The sequence below is a fragment of the Gastrolobium bilobum genome, unplaced genomic scaffold (assembly GCF_033153095.1).
Source record: "Gastrolobium bilobum isolate Gb01-03AN ecotype WA unplaced genomic scaffold, APGP_CSIRO_Gbil_v1 utg1818, whole genome shotgun sequence".
Classification (NCBI taxonomy): domain Eukaryota; kingdom Viridiplantae; phylum Streptophyta; class Magnoliopsida; order Fabales; family Fabaceae; genus Gastrolobium; species Gastrolobium bilobum.
The window spans coordinates 115,138-131,732 of record NW_026895615.1 but is presented as its reverse complement, the minus strand read 5'-3'; the positions used below and the strand labels follow the sequence as shown (position 1 = coordinate 131,732).

General features: G+C 32.1%; 2 protein-coding genes across 2 annotated transcripts; both read left to right on the top strand.

Annotated features, from left to right (window-relative positions):
* The first annotated feature begins 235 nt into the window (after positions 1 to 235).
* Positions 236 to 3,024, top strand: LOC133284385 (universal stress protein PHOS34-like). The gene is made up of 3 exons (XM_061481391.1): positions 236 to 1,136; positions 2,327 to 2,370; positions 2,671 to 3,024. Exons 1-2 carry the CDS (start codon positions 422 to 424, stop codon positions 2,332 to 2,334), a joined length of 723 nt encoding a protein of 240 aa, XP_061337375.1. The 5' UTR covers positions 236 to 421; the 3' UTR covers positions 2,335 to 2,370; positions 2,671 to 3,024.
* A 9,069-nt stretch (positions 3,025 to 12,093) lies between these two features.
* LOC133284404 (protein Ycf2-like) lies at positions 12,094 to 12,855 on the top strand. Its single transcript, XM_061481409.1, has one exon. The coding sequence runs from the start codon at positions 12,094 to 12,096 to the stop codon at positions 12,853 to 12,855; it is 762 nt and encodes a 253-aa protein (XP_061337393.1).
* The last annotated feature ends 3,740 nt before the right edge of the window (positions 12,856 to 16,595 follow it).

The window sequence follows — 16,595 nt, the reverse complement described above, 5'->3', positions numbered from 1 at the left end:
CGGGCTTCACAAGAATCCCCCAAACTATTCATCAAAGTTGTCAACACATAATGGACATTATTCTAATACAGTAAAACCTCTCTCTCACTCTGAATTCAGGAACATGAAATTGGGCCACCTGGGAAAGGTCGAATCTAGACCTTATCTGTTAAATCAAACCCACCTAAATTATAGCCCACACCACACCAACCTTAAACTCACTAGACACTCACTCACTCACAAAGTCCTCATCCTCTACTCGAATCTTCACTCTTCACTCTCTTAGACACTATCGTTACTTTGTTGTCTTCTCTCAAAAACACAACACTTGCTAGTTCCTACTAAACTACAATTACAAACAACCCTCTTTTTTCTTTTCCTTCTATTTCCTCTCTCTCTCTCTCTCTCAGACACGACACTTTCGGAGAGAATAAGAATAAAAATGCAGCAACAACAATACTTGGACGACTCTGACTCTGATCCTCAGCTCCCCCAAATCAAAATCCACCACCCTTCCGCCTCACCCTCCGCCGCCACCCCAACTCCAACTGCCGGGGCCCGCCGCAAAATCGGCGTCGCCGTTGACCTCTCCGACGAGAGTGCCTATGCTGTCAGGTGGGCCGTCCACCACTACATCCGCCCCGGCGACGCCGTCGTGCTTCTCCACGTCAGCCCTACCGAGGTCCTCTTCGGCGCCGACTGGGGCTCCGTCGACCTCTCCATCAACACCGACGATGACTCCGCCGCATCCGCAGCCGCGAACAGCCACAAGATCACGACGGCGAAGCTGGAGGAAGATTTCGACGCGTTCACGGCGTCGAAGGTCGGCGATCTCGCGAAGCCACTCCGGGAAGCGCAGATTCCGTACAAGATCCACATTGTGAAGGACCACGACATGAAGGAGCGCCTCTGCCTCGAGGTGGAGAGGCTCGGCCTCAGCGCCGTCATCATGGGAAGCCGCGGCTTCGGTGCCCTCCGCCGCGGCAGCGACGGAAGGCTCGGCAGCGTCAGCGACTACTGCGTCCACCACTGCGTTTGCCCCGTCGTCGTCGTTCGCTACCCCGACGATAAGGACGGCGAAATCGGCGGCGGCGCCACCGCGGTGAAGGAAGAGGAAGAGGCGGTTATCAAAACGGCGCCGCATGAACATAAAAAAGGTTTGGGGGTTTGGTCAATTCTTATGAATTGTGCAAATGATTTTTTTAAATTAATTCGAAGCTTTTAAGGTTATTTTTTTGTTAGTATGAGTTTTAGGGTTACTATTATTGGATAGAAGCTTTTTTCTGTTATAATTGTTTGAGATTATTAATCTGAATGAATCCACACCCTGCATCATGAACCAAGCTTGAATGTCATGTTGTGTCATTAAGATATTGATTTTGAAGTTGTGTATCAGAGCATTAATTGTTAAGGCATGTGATGGGAATTGCGTTTGATTGATAATATTATTGTTGTTGCAAATGCATGGAAATCATTCATGAATTTGCTGAACTGAGTAGTGTATCTTTAGTGTGTACTGTGATGCCATAATCATAAAAGCTATGCTTACAACTCCAAACTTTGAATTATGTTAAAAGTGTTATACTGTGCACAAGTACCCTGCACCATGGTAAAACTTGAATTAGATGACACTGTTTTTTCCTAAAGCTTGACTTAGGTAAGAAAGTTGCCTTATATGACACAGAACTACCCCTTGTTTATTGTCAGTGTAAATCTTAGGGCTTATAAGCAATTGTATGTGTTTACTTTGGCTAACCACTGACAGTTTTTTAGCTTCTCAGATCCCATCTATGTATACGTCCTTGACCAACTAGGTTTGGTGTTGCAATGTTGTACTTTTTGATTCAGACATTAAAGTGAGATTGAACTGGATTTCTAAAGTAAGATTTGTTTTGGTTGGGGGGGAAGGGGGGATCAGGATTTTTCTCAATTTCAGCTGGGAGTCCATGAAAACCAATGTGATTATCATTAATTGAAGTCTTGTTTCCCATTTTCTTTGGCATTGCATAGCTTTTCAATGAATGTAAACACCGAATGTGATGATCTCTGCCCCCAGAATGTTAAATGCATAACTCAATATGCTCCTGTATTTTGTTTTTGTCGTGCATATTCATTAAGTCAACTTTGGATGTAGATGAAAAATAATAGATATTCGTGTATATTAAGGTAAAATTTTTTTAATCCATTGCTTGGATTGAGTGTTTTATCAATGAATATTCTCTCAAAAAATATGTTTAGACTGTAAATGTGCTATATTTTTCTATACTCCCAGTTTAGTTTATTTTGTTTTTACATATAGTTGTGAAACTGAAATTTGACTTCCTAATTGTTGATTTGTTTGGGGCAGAGGATTAGTTGGAGTCAACTCACTGCTTGATCCTGTATTTTGAGGTGTGTGCTTAAACATTTTTGTATTCTCTCTTTTATTGTTCCTGCTATGTGTATTTAGTATTTACATGTTAAGTAAAAGATGTTTTCTTACTTATCGTCTTGTGCTCTATATCATTGGGTTTGGGACAGTAGGCACTGGTTTGCAGCTTATATTCCTCTTGTTTCCGTATGTACTCATTTATATATGTCAGATGTAACAAAAGTTGATTTTGCATGTCTTCTATCGTATTTCTTCTTAGGTTGCATTTATCTTGATTCATGAGTTTTGACACCCCATTTTTGGTGTTTGTTCCATTGCAGAATGTATCTGACCCAAAAGGAATTCAGGAAACTGTTGTAGAGTGCTCTCTTTCTTTTCATGTCACGTTGTACTTAGAGCATTTCTTGCATTATGAACTCTGGAAGGATTAAGCATGATTTTGTATGGCTTGATGTGATCTCGGTTCGTGTAGGTTGTTGGGAAATTGTCTTTTCTTTCGTGATGGTATGGTACATACTCTTTGATGTAGATGTACGAGTTTGCCTTTCCACTGTTTTAAGGGTTTATGTCCCCATTTGTATGTGGGAGATCACATTATCATAATGAGCACCCATATTTAGCTAGATTATTTCATATAATTATGTTGACAAAACTATTTAGTTCATTATTTCTATTTGGTTGATAATATTATTGTGTATTAAATAAAATATTGTATATGCTTAACTAATCATTAATTGTGACATGAAATAGATTGATTTTAAATTTAATAAAGAAAATAAATGTAAGACCAATTATATTTGAATAGCCATTGATAATCTCATCCTGATCTACTAGTATTCAACCACCCCACTCTGCATTGGAAGAGGGGGTGCTGGTTTTGGATCAATTCATACCAATAAGCCCCGGATAATCATGCCTCCCTCGTCTAAAACATTAGACTTAGCTTAATCACTTACAAAGTCAATTATTTTAACTTATCTTTCTTAATTTAACTTTTATTATAAACATATTTTTTAATTTTTATGATATGATAGATTGATTTTAAAATTATGGTTAGTGATCATATAAAATTATTATTATTATTATTATTATTATTTTAAGTACAGTGGAGGTGGGTGTGGGTTAAAAGGTCAATATGTCATGTCTCCCTTCACACCCCTCGTCTGTATAAAAGATCATGCTTAATTTTTATTTTATTTTTTTGGTAACACATCAAGCTTAACTTAATTGTGAATGAAGTCGATTATAAACATATCTTTTTAGTTAATATGAAATAATAGATTAATTTTAAAATGGTAATTAACAATTACATAAAATTAATTGAAAAACTTGTGTGAGAGGGAGAGATAAGATGTGAGTTTTAATATTTTTCTCAAGTGGCGAGTTTATTTTTTTCATTACTAAAATGGAAGCAGAATAGAGTTGAGATATGGTTAAATCTTTTCTTGTTAATGATAAATTAAACTCACGTGCGACAATACAAACTAAAGCATGCTGATACTCATTACGATTTTAAAAGAGGTGTACAATATTGATGACTTAGTGAATATTAATATGCAAGGAGCGCCAGCAGGAGAACTTGCCATGAAGAGAAATCAGGAAAATTGAAGTGGCTTTTCGTATATATAATCTAAAATACAAGCATAATTCATTATCAATTTTTTTTTTTTTTCAAATTGCAGTCATTTACAAAACCAAAAATAAAAAAATAAAACTTAGGGTTCGCTTTTTCTGCAGTTACTGCGGATAAATTATCTGCAGTAAGCCCAATACGACGTCGTTTTGGAGCGAAAATCATGGTATTTTTGTAATTTTAATCTATTTCAGGGTTATAATACTCTTTAAATTTATAATATTTTAAGATTTCAATATTAAAACTACGTCGTTTTGGAAATAAATGCAGATAATTTATCTGCGTGCAGAAATATTTTTCCCTAAAACTTAAACATATGTCCAACATGTCAAATGATACCAAAAATGTTTTGTGAAGAATGTTTAATTTTTTATTTTTATTTTTTTGGTATAATGACCATAAAGTTCACCGCCCTTGCTCAAAGATATAATTATTGGAAATTGAACCGAGGTTCTTTCTCCACTCTAGCCTGTGTTCTCAACTGAGCTACACTCATTGAGTGAAGAATATTTAATTTTGGATCCGAATTACATGGATAATAATGTTTTGTCTTCACTTTTAAATCAGTTTTCTGGCTTGTTGCTTCCATTATGTTTGCTATGATCAAAGAAACGGACCATGTTCATTTCTAATCACTTTTTCCCAGCCAAATTCCCTCTGTTGGGCCAGTCCAAAATGTTAGGGACGTATATAGTCATTGGCTTATTTTAATACCACTTGTTTGGTTGAGATATGTAACCCTAAAGTTGGCAAAAAAAACCACATCTTTAGGTTTAACATCAAATCTTAATCTTTTTTTTTTCGGTGGAACAGATCTTAATCTTTAATATATTTACGAGTCAATTCGCTTAATATGATTTTGCAATTCGTCCAATTCTTTTGTATGTATGTTTTTTTTCTCACTCGCACACAATCCCTTCACAATTAAATTTCTCGTACATTTTTCGTTTGCTTTTGATTTACTCTGTCAGTATCATATAGCTAATATTTACAGAGAATCAAAGCCCTTCAATGATGGTTTTTTTTTAGTAAATCATCAAAAACGGTTATTGCTATGCCAAATTCCAATTTGGAGAACGAATCCCGATCATTGAAGAGCTTGGAGTCAATAAATTATGAAGACAATCTAGAAACAACCTCATCTCTAACATTATCTAATTTTCCCATTGCATTAATGCAGGTTCAACTATGATTTCTTTCAAGATCAAAGTGAATTTTTTTGAAGAAAAATATAACTATTATAGTTTTGAAGGATGAAAAGAAATAGAATTATAAACCTAAATATTATAATCATAATAGTATATCTTATAATCAAGCATGTTTATATTAGTTGAGTAAAAATAAAATTATAAGATTAAATAAATTTGTAGTAAAACGTGTAAGAAATACCATTACTAATTAAGAATACCACAACATTTTGAACTAAGTTAATTTTTTCAATAAAAATATTATTGATTAAATATAAAATATAAAGTTTCAAAAATTTGGGTGTGGCCATTGGCCCCTCAAATGACACTAGGATTTTATATATATTAATAATATATTAATAATGTTGGATATATTAATAATATAGTCTAATAATATAGGAAAAAATGTGTGTCATTTTAAATGACACACATTATATCCTTTCACTTTCACAAAGAGGTGTGACCCACATATTTAAAAAAATTTCCCTCCTCTCTCTCATGATTTATCTTTTTCTCTCACTTAAAATGACATAACTTTGTGTCCTTTAAGGCTCGTTTGGTGGACAGGATAGGATAAGGGTATGATATAATATGAGGCTGATAAGGGTAGGATATGATACGGAGCTGATAAGCCTATATCATGTCCTGTGTTTGATGAGCACCTGATTAGCAATTTGATAAGATTATGTAGAAGGAGAAAGGAAAAACAAAAAATAAAATATAATGCAATAAATATAAATATATTGAATAGCGTGGGGATATATTGGGTAGCGTGCGGAAATATTGAGTATCCAATATTGGTATCCTATCATATTGAATCCTAACACAGCTCCCCCAATAGGATAAGAAATCATGTATTTGATAGGATAAAGTGAGACAATAGGATAAACTTATCCTATTGACCCATCAAACAAGAGATAAAAGTAGGATATGATAAGTTATCATATCCTATCTTCTTTATCAGGTGCTCCGAACAAGCTTTAAAATGATACACGTTTTTTCAAATAATATATTCACATATATGTTCAATAAGTAAGAGTATGGGTATTTGGGTCCATATGGGCTAGAGCTCAATATCTTGCATTATTTTTAGGGTTTTCTAAATTTGAAGTATTACACCAAGAGACATCAAATTTGAAATACTCAACAATATTACCTCCAATTTATGATACCTTAGAGATAATGTAAGTTATTGGGCTCCAACCATATGGATCCAAATAATTATGCTCTAATTTATTGAGCTTTTATATAAACATATTATTGGACTATATTATTAATATATCCAACACCCAACACTTATAAAGAGTTGACAATTAAATTAGGCTAAAATACAACTTACATCCATGAACATTGGTCATGTTTCAAATTACCATCTTATGCTTTCCATTGTTGTTTCAAGTAACCCCCTTATAATATCTATTATGAATGATGTGACATTGATTAAGTGAAAGAAAAAATATAAAAAAGTTAAAACTTTATATCAAACTTACGAATTATTGTAATAATATACAGGTTTTTATTTTTCTCTTTTCACATAAGAAAAGAAATTTTTCTACACACACATGTTTAAGGTAGGTCCCACCATTAAAAAAAATAAAAAAAAAATAAAGCACACATATCGATGTATTTCCCTTAATATATATTTAACATTTTCATAAAAGAAGAAGGTTATATTTATAAATTTTTTATTTACAAACTCTTACAAATTACACTATGTCTGACCGGTCATATACTCTCGATTGAAGTCTGACTAGTCATACTTAGTATAGTTTGTAAATTTTTTTTTTTTGTAAATATAACCTTCCCCTGATGCGACATTGATTAAGTGAAAGAAAAAATATAAAAAAGTTAAAACTTTGTAACAAATTTACGAATTATTATAATAATATATATTTAACATTTTCATAAAAGAATAAGGTTATATTTACAAACTTTTTATTTACAAACTCTTACAAACTACACTATGTCTGACCGGTTATATACTCTTGATTGAAGTCTGACTAGTCATACTTAGTATAATTTGTAAGAATTTTTTTTTGTAAATATAACCTTCCCCTGATGCGACATTGATTAAGTGAAAGAAAAAATATAAAAAGTTAAAACTTTGTAACAAATTTATGAATTATTGTAATAATATATATTTAACATTTTCATAAAAGAAGAAAGTTATATTTACAAACTTTTTATTTACAAACTCTTACAAACTACATTATGTTTGACCGGTTATATACTCTCGATTGAAGTCTGACTAGTCATACTTAGTATAGTTTGTAAGGAATTTTTTTTGTAAATATAACCTTCTCCTGATGCGACATTGATTAAGTGAAAGAAAAAATATAAAAATGTTTAAACTTTGTAACAAATTTACGAATTATTGTAATAAAATATATTTAACATTTTCATAAAAGAAGAAGGTTATATTTGCAAACTTTTTATTTACACACTCTTACAAACTACACTATGTCTGACCGGTTATATATTCTTGATTGAAGTTTGACTAGTTATACTTAGTATAGTTTGTAAGTTTGTAAGAAATTTTTTTTGTAAATATAACCTTCCCTTGATACGACATTGATTAAGTGAAAGAAAAAATATAAAAAAGTTAAAACTTTGTAACAAATTTATGAAATATTGTAATAATATATATTTAACATTTTCATAAAAGAAAAAAGTTATATTTACAAACTTTTTATTTACAAACTACACTACGTTTGACCGGTTATATACTCTCGATTGAAGTCTGACTAGTCATACTTAGTATAGTTTGTACGGAATTTTTCTATAAATATAACCTTCTCCCGATGCGACATTGATTAAGTGAAAGAAAAAATATAAAAAAGTTAAAACTTTGTAACAAATTTATGAATTATTGTAATAATATATGTTTAACATTTTCATAAAAGAAGAATGTTGTATTTACAAACTTATTATTTATAAACTCTTACAAACTACATTAATCTGACCGATCATATACTCTTGATTGAAGTCTGACTAGTCATATTTAGTATAGTTTGTAACTGTGTAAGAAAAAAAGTTCGTAAATATAACCTTTCGTTTTATAAAATATTTTAATATACTTGCATTGGGATTGATGTATTATCATAAATTGTTTTCTTGCTTTAAGGTGCAAAGTCAATATCAGAAGCAAATAAAACGTGTTTGAGTTTCCTTATAGCTCTGCTTAAAATCAGACACAAAACGACAGGAGTACATAGCTAGTTATGACTATGCTCGCCAAACAATGACTTTCATATTTGCAGGTTGGTCCAACTTCGTTTCTTTCTGAAGTACCCCATTAGCTGTGAAGAATGGTATGCGGAAATTTTAAGTAACGAGGACGATGTCCAAGGACAATATCTATTTATTAGTAAAAGAAAAAAGACAGCGTGATGTAGAATTATTCATTTATTTATATGATGGAGAAAAACAAATGTAAAAGTGATATAATATACATAAAATTTAATTTTATTATCATTAACATTTTTAAAATTGACGTGGGGCATATGCCTCCGCATTGCTAAATGAAGGTTCATGATGACTCCTCAATTTCTCAATACCCAAAATCAATGAGGTATAGAGAAATAAAAATAATAATAAATAGTAAGTGATCAATTGATGTCAGAGTAATTTTTTTTTTCTCAAGATCCATTTTAATCACTTAGAAAAAAAATTCGACTTGTGATTCTTAGAAATTCAAAATAGATCCAATTAATTAAAGTCATGATCTCTCAGAAATTCAAAGAAGACTCATGTTAGTCTCTCAAAAGGACTAACATGGGTCTATTTTGAATTTCAGAGGGACCACAAGTCAATTTTTCTCTATCTTAAGAGATTAAATTGGGTTCCGTATTTTTTCTTTGAAGACGAAAAAGAGTATTTACTCTTGATGTTACAGATTGATGGATCCGAGTGGATCAGGAATGTTTAACTAGAGGTTAGTATGGATTACTACGCTCGCGAAAGTCTATGAAAGAGTCACTACAAGAGTTAATAGATCATTGTGCACAATAATAATGGTGTATAGCCAAATGCAGGGTATGTGCACAATGATAACTAAAAAAGTAAGGAGTTCATAGTGTGTATTTGATAAGCTTAACTCTTTATTTATAGAAAAGATTATTTGTAGGTGTAGAATCTTGATAGGAGTAAGATTGTTGGGGATATGATAAGTAATTTTATTACTTATTCCATATGTATAGGATAGGGCCTACCCTTATCTCTCTAGCTTGTCACTTATCTTTAGTGTTAACATTACAAAAAAACATGTCATTTAGCCACCTAAATCGTGGCAAACATTTGTAAGAAAAACATGGCTAAATCAACCACAGTTTTGAAGAGCGTGGTGAATCCTGGCATCGTATTAGTTTAGCCACGTTTTTTTTCTCACTTGGCTACAGGTGTTCGGTGCAAGTGGCTAGTGTTTGCCACATTTTAACTATGATTTCAATGTACTTAGCCACATTTATAACAGTGGCTAGTGTTATTTCTTTTACAGATTTCTGCTACCTCCAGTTGGAAAAAATGTTCGGTGCATTAATTTATCATATGATGTGTAGGCAGATCTTGTGCAAATTTTTATAATCCCAGGATCCACCTGCGTAACCTAAGATAAATGAACTACGCGGTTGTGTTGAAGTTTGTTCAGTTGAAAATAAAAAATAGTACTATACAGAATATTGAAACATTTCCTCTCATCCCCCAAAAAAATGCTTAACACGACAAAAAACAGTTGAACACCATAAAGAAAATAAAGAATATTGAACAAAATAATACTTTTCAAATCACAAGCTTTTACCAAGAAATAAGGAAAGAGTTAAATTAACTTTGAGTTGATACAAAACTACACCATTGGAAAACTCCCAATTCCTAAAAACATAATATATAGAAAAACCCGCAAATACAAAGAACATGTAACCCTAGGAAAATATGTTACTTGTTCAAGCATAAGTTGACTATTAATTGATATCATCAATCAAACAGAGAAGGAACCCAGTTCAAGGCATAATCATAGCTTATCAGTTAGCACTATACTTGTTTAGAGATATATAAAATCATTAAAAAGGCTCTCAGCCAACACCTTAACCTTTTAGGTTGAATTGGTTATGTACATAGTATTAGAGTCTAACGAGAGGAGTCCTGATCCTTTTTTTTCGGTGAATCATTGTTCATCGTCTTTTTCAATTTTTTTGGATATTGTCTCCTTGTCAGTTTCTGGAGATCTCTTTTGTTCTTGGATCATCTGTGCGTCGTTTTCGAACCATTTTTCTTCGCGAACAATCTTCAGAAAACCTTGACCGTCACTCCTTCGCCATTGACCACCACCGTCTGGTAGCTTTTTCCAGCGAGCCACCTACCGTTGTGCTTGTCTCGACCGTGCGATGCTGTCTATCCAGGTCTCATCCCCAGAAAGTCTCTCACGAGCCCTCACGGGCGTGTCAAACCTTCGCGCGTTGTAATTCATTTGCTGACTCGTGGCGACGTGTGGCAACTCCTTTCCGGCAGGGATCGGTTAGGTTTTTCTCCCCTCTCTGATACAGATTCATTCAATGTTCTTTTTGTCTCTTGTTATTCTACATGGTATCAGAATCTCGTGTTCCGAGTTCGATCCTCGCCGTCCCCTATTTTCTTTATGTAATTTCTACAAGTAGATGTATCATCCACCTTTCAAGCCTAATTGACTCTCTTATGAATGAGCATGTTAAAGATATATAAAACCATTAAAAAGGGCCTCACCTAACAATTTAAGTTTTTGAGTTGAATTTGTTCTTTACAATACTGAAAATAAATAACAAATTAAAACAATTTCTTATGGGAAGACAAGATGTTAGAACTTCATAAATGTAAGCATGAAGTATTAGGCGGCATGTATTTAAGCAACCACTCAGATTTAATGAAAAATAAAGTTGAGCGCATACGCATAAGTCATTACACACTAAGAAGAAGCAAACATAGACTTCATGACTTAAGGGCACTTACAATGTAGATAATAAAATGGACTATTATACACTAAGAAGATAATATTGTTGTCAAGTATTGAAGTTTAAGAATTGATTCACACATCCAACCAAAAAGTAAGCAAAATACCACCAATGCCAACTGATATCCATCAATTAGGAAGCCTTGTTAATTAGATCTGCAGTTTAATTAGGAAGCCATGTTATTTGAATAAAATTAGGAAACTAGGAAAGTTTATTCTTTCATGATCATTATAAATAGGTAGGACTAGATCAAAAGGTATGGATGATTGACTCATTCCATACTAGAAAGAATCGAAGGAAATCTTTTGATAACACGGATTCCTATTTCTCAATGATATCCCACGATCAAGACAATTGGCTGAATCCCGTGAAACCATTTCATAGAAGTTCATTGATATCCTCTTTTTATAAAGCAAATCGACTTCGATTCTTGAATAATCGATATCACTTCTTCTATTGTAACAACAAATTACCTTTTTATGTGGATTATGTGGAAAAGGCCTGTATCAATAATTATGATTTTACGTGTGGACAATTCCTCAATATCTTATTCATTCGCAACAACATTTTTTTCTTTGTGTGACGGTAAAAAAAAACATGCTTTTTTGGAGAGAGGTACTATTTCACCAATCGAGTCACAGGTATCTAACATATTGATACCTAACGATTTTTCGCAAAGTGGTGACGAAGGGTATAACTTGTACAAATATTTCCATTTTCCAATTCGATCCGATCCATTCGTTCGTAGAGCTATTTACTCGATCGCAGACATTTCTGGAACACCTCTAACAGAGGGACAAAGAGTCCATTTTGAAAGAACTTATTGTACAAAATGTACTTCTAAGTAATTGCTCTATAGATCCTATATCTATTTATATGAAGAAGAAATCCTGTAACGGGGGGGATTCTTATTTGTACAAGTGGTACTTCGAACTTGGAACGAGCATGAATAAATTAACGATACTTCTTTATCTTTTGAGTTGTTCTGCCGGATCGGTCGCTCAAGACCTTTGGTCTCTACCCCGACCTGATGAAAAAAATGGGATCATTTCTTATGGGCTCATTGAGAATGATTTTGATCTAGTTCATGGCCTATTAGAAGTAGAGGGCGCTCTGGTGGGATCCTTACGGACAGAAAAAGATTGCAGTCAATTTGCTAATGATCGAGTGACATTGCTTCTTCGGCTCGAACCAAGGAATCCCTTAAATACGATTCAAAATGGATCTTGTTCTATCGTTGATCAAAGATTTCTCTATGAAAAATATGAATCGGAGTTTGAAGAAGGGGAAGGAGTCCTCGACCCCCAACAGATAGAGGAGGATTTATTCAATCACATAGTTTGGGCTCCTAGAATATGGCGCCCTTGGGGCTTTCTATTTGATTGTATCGAAAGGCCCAATGAATTGGGATTTCCCTATTGGGCCGGGTCATTTCGGGGCAAGCAGATCATTTATGATGAAGAGGATGAGCTTCAAGAGAATGATTCGGAGTTCTTGCAGGGTGGAACCGTGCAGTACCAGACACGAGATAGATCTTCCAAAGAACAAGGCTTTTTTGGAATAAGTCAATTCATTTGGGAACCCTCGGATCCACTCTTTTTCCTATTCAAAGATCAGCCTTTTGTCTCTGTGTTTTCACATTTTCTTAACAAAAGTTGTTTGTTTCAATTCTACTTCTCCTCTATACCTAATCCACTTGCATCATAACCAAATTATATTTGTAAAAAATTTATAGAAGTAACAGATATGCCGAAGCTGTTATTCCACATAAGCACATAAATAAGGAATTTTGGAACAGACCTCCGATAATGGTCATTCCTCTAACAACCCGAAGCTGCAAAACATAAAATTAAAGATTTATACCATCTATGGATAATACCCCAAATTCGTATGGTCATTGATCTGAACATTGATCAAGGGAACCAATAAGATAATATCCAATAAGATAAGGGAAAAACTTTTCTCATGTCACATTAGATAAGTTTTCTCTCTTACACACCATTCGATAACTGTGCTATCTTTTTTTTTCTTTTTTTATTTTTTATTTTTTCAGGTGGTGGAACCCACTAATTTGTCTCTATGACATGAGATAACTATCTCCTTTAACATAAGATTAATAAAACCCATAAGATAATATCGTAGATAACTCATTGTGAGCAAACAAAAAGTTAAGATTACCAAGCAAAAGAGAAAAGGCAATAGCAAAGATGCTTTAGCTCTCATCAGGGTTTTAAAATACTAGCCCCTATATTCTCTAGCACCGAAAAAGTAATTGAACCTCCGTCATTATTTAAAACAAGAGCGGAGTTATATTTATAAAATTTTTATTTATTAATTTTGTACTATTCATAATACATATTATAATCTATAAATAAAAAATTTCTGCTATCATTGCAATGGCAACCCGGAGAAGTAAATCAGAATTGCTTAAGCAAATCAGAGAAAATACGAGAGAATTGCAATATGCGCTTTTTACTACTTTTGAGAGATTTGACTCTTACTCACATGTCCCCCTTCAATTATTTTTTATAATGGGTTTTATAATTCTCATTTAACATGAGAATTGAAATCTTACTACACACTCTTCGATTTTCGTGCTGATATGGGTCCTACACATAATTTTTTCTAACATATGGGTCCCACATATTTTTTATCTCTACAACATGATATTTCAATTCTCATGTTACATGAGAATTATAAAACCCTTTGATAATTGTTGAACTTCTTTTCAATGACCATATACTCATTAATGCGGTGTGTCTGTGGGGTAACATTTTGTGGGCCCACTTAGTTCAAAGTGAAACAGAATAATTGGAGATGAACAATTTTGAGGGAGTGAATAATTTTGCTAGGGGGGAAATTTTTAAAGTACAATCGTGGTATTCTTTTTTTGGTGGGAAGCATCAATCAAAAATGGAAAAAGAATGTGAAAGTGAAATAAAAAAAATAAAATAATAATAATTCAAATGACAAAATTTGAATGAAAGTTGTACCTACAAGTGTAGTACCAAAAGTTTGCTCGCTAAGGGAACCTAATGTTGCGTTGGATATTTAAGAATTTTTTAAGCTTTTGCCACGACATCTCTTAGAGTGGCTAAACCATTGTGCTTAAACGACATTTTTCTTATAATGGTTGCTTCTAGAAGCTATGGACGAACACAGATGTATAAATTTATACTGTTAAATGTATGTGTAATATATAATTACTTAGTTTTTTTTAACAAATTCGCATGGTATTTTTTATCTTATTCATTTGAAATTACACTTTTATTAATATGAAATATTTTGCCCAAGTATAGAATAAAATGAAACCATATTAAACTCTTACGATTTTAAATTTTAACCAAATAAACTAATTTGTTTAAAAGTGTGATATGGGGTACTTGACTTACGGCACATTGAATTTGAATGCAATTAAAAAGCTAGCAGTGACAAGAAAAGAAAACAGAGGGTTAATGTCAATGTCTAATTAATCGGATTTTAACCGATAGAATTTTTTTTTTAAAAAAATTATATATAAAATTAGGTACGTACATGCTTTTATAAGACCATTCACCATTTAACAAAAAAAGGAAAAAACATTAATCAGTAACTATAATTTTATTTTTTTGGTAAACAACTATAAATTAACTTAATTGCGTATTGATTTTTAAACAAATAATGAAATAAACCAGTCATTATATTTCAATTTATTCCATCCACTCCTCTTTTCATATACTCAGTAAACAGATTATGCTAATTTTATGAGTTTTGACATAATAACCATTTGTGTTGCATATAAGTTGTGGATATTTATATTGGTGTTGTTAAATTTTAACAGAACACGAATAGGAATCGCTAACTCGAATTATCATCCTTACATACTATTGAATAAATAATTATTAATTACATTATATAGTTATATTTTAAAATAATTATAAAAGTACCATATAATAAAAAAAAAATTGTTTAACGAGTTAGTAATTTGACAGGAAAATACTGAAAAAAAGAAGAGATGTAGCCTCTAGGTAATTGCCAAGTAATGAATAATTAATTAATTATCAGCACAAAGAGTGGAAGAATTATTAGAAAGATTTACTAACAATCATTGGTTCAAGTGGAATGGAGAAAATAGTTTTGAAAGAGTCCTAGACCAAACAATATTTGAACTAAATTAGTTGGATTAGTTAGATAATCAATAAATTCGTAATTTATATAAAAAAAATAGGTAGATATAAATCATCATGCGCAAGGTGCCAGAGAGACCACATGGCCTGTGTAGGGAATTTCAACGTTTCCTATAAACATCCACACAGATCCTGCACAAAGAGAAAGCGATGAATAGTTAGCTTTTCATGAAGATGCAAAATATCACAAAAGAAGGGCTAGCTCCATAATGATGAAAATCTACCTTCCTTTATTGGATTAAATCAACAAACTAAACTAACTTAATTACTTAATTGAGTTAAACATTCACCTTTGATACATATTCACCCCTTTATAATAAATTTAAGTCTTTATTCAATAAGATAATTCCTTTACATATTTTTTTTCTTTCATAACTATGTGTGTGTCTATATATATATATATATATATATATATATATATATATATATATATATATATATATATATATATATATTTATTGCGTAAAACATAACTATGTATATTTTTTAGCTAATATCACTTGTTTTTCCTTAATTTTTCTCTCTCACTTTTAACCATTTTTTTTTTTATCTAAAATTCTGAACTTCTATAAACAAAACTATATTTTTAATTAACTCTTCAATTAAACAACATTTCTCAATTTAATTAGCATTCATTCAGATTTATGATTTTCATAAATCTGAATGAATGCTAAGAATATGAAGAAAAAAAAAGTTTGCTTAAAATATTATTGGCAAGCTAAATATATAAACAAAAGGAATTGCTATATTGGGGCCTGTACCCTTTTGTCCACCAAAAAAGAAAAGGAATTGCTATATATAATTTTACGAGCATATATAAATAGGGTTTTATAAGAGTTATATTGTAGGAAAATAGATTGTGTAATGTTATAGAGATTCGTTTTACGTACCGTAATTTTCTTTTTTTCTTTTTTCTTCAAAAAGTGTGGGTCCCACAAAATATTGTATGTGTAGGAAAATTTGTTATATCGTGTTAAATGACAAATGCAAACCCCATATAAATATAGAGTTCACTTTTTCTAAAGTGAATGTAGATAGCTTATCTACATTGAGCTCAAAACGACGTCGTTTTGAGGCAGAAATCAAAATATTTTTGTAATTATAGTTTATTTTAGAGTTATAATAGTCTTTTTTATTATAATTTTTTAATTTTCTAATCCAAAACGATGTCATTTGGGAGTGAATGTAGATAACTTATCTACGTTTACTTTAGAAACATTAAAGCCATAAATATGACTATAATTCATTCCGTACATGGGCAAATCAAGTGAAACTTGACTA

What these genes read in the sequence shown, in the direction of transcription:
- LOC133284404 (XM_061481409.1), top strand. Translation starts at nt 12,094, where the DNA reads ATGAATAAATTAACGATACTTCTTTATCTTTTGAGTTGTTCTGCCGGA.
- LOC133284385 (XM_061481391.1), top strand. Translation starts at nt 422, where the DNA reads ATGCAGCAACAACAATACTTGGACGACTCTGACTCTGATCCTCAGCTC.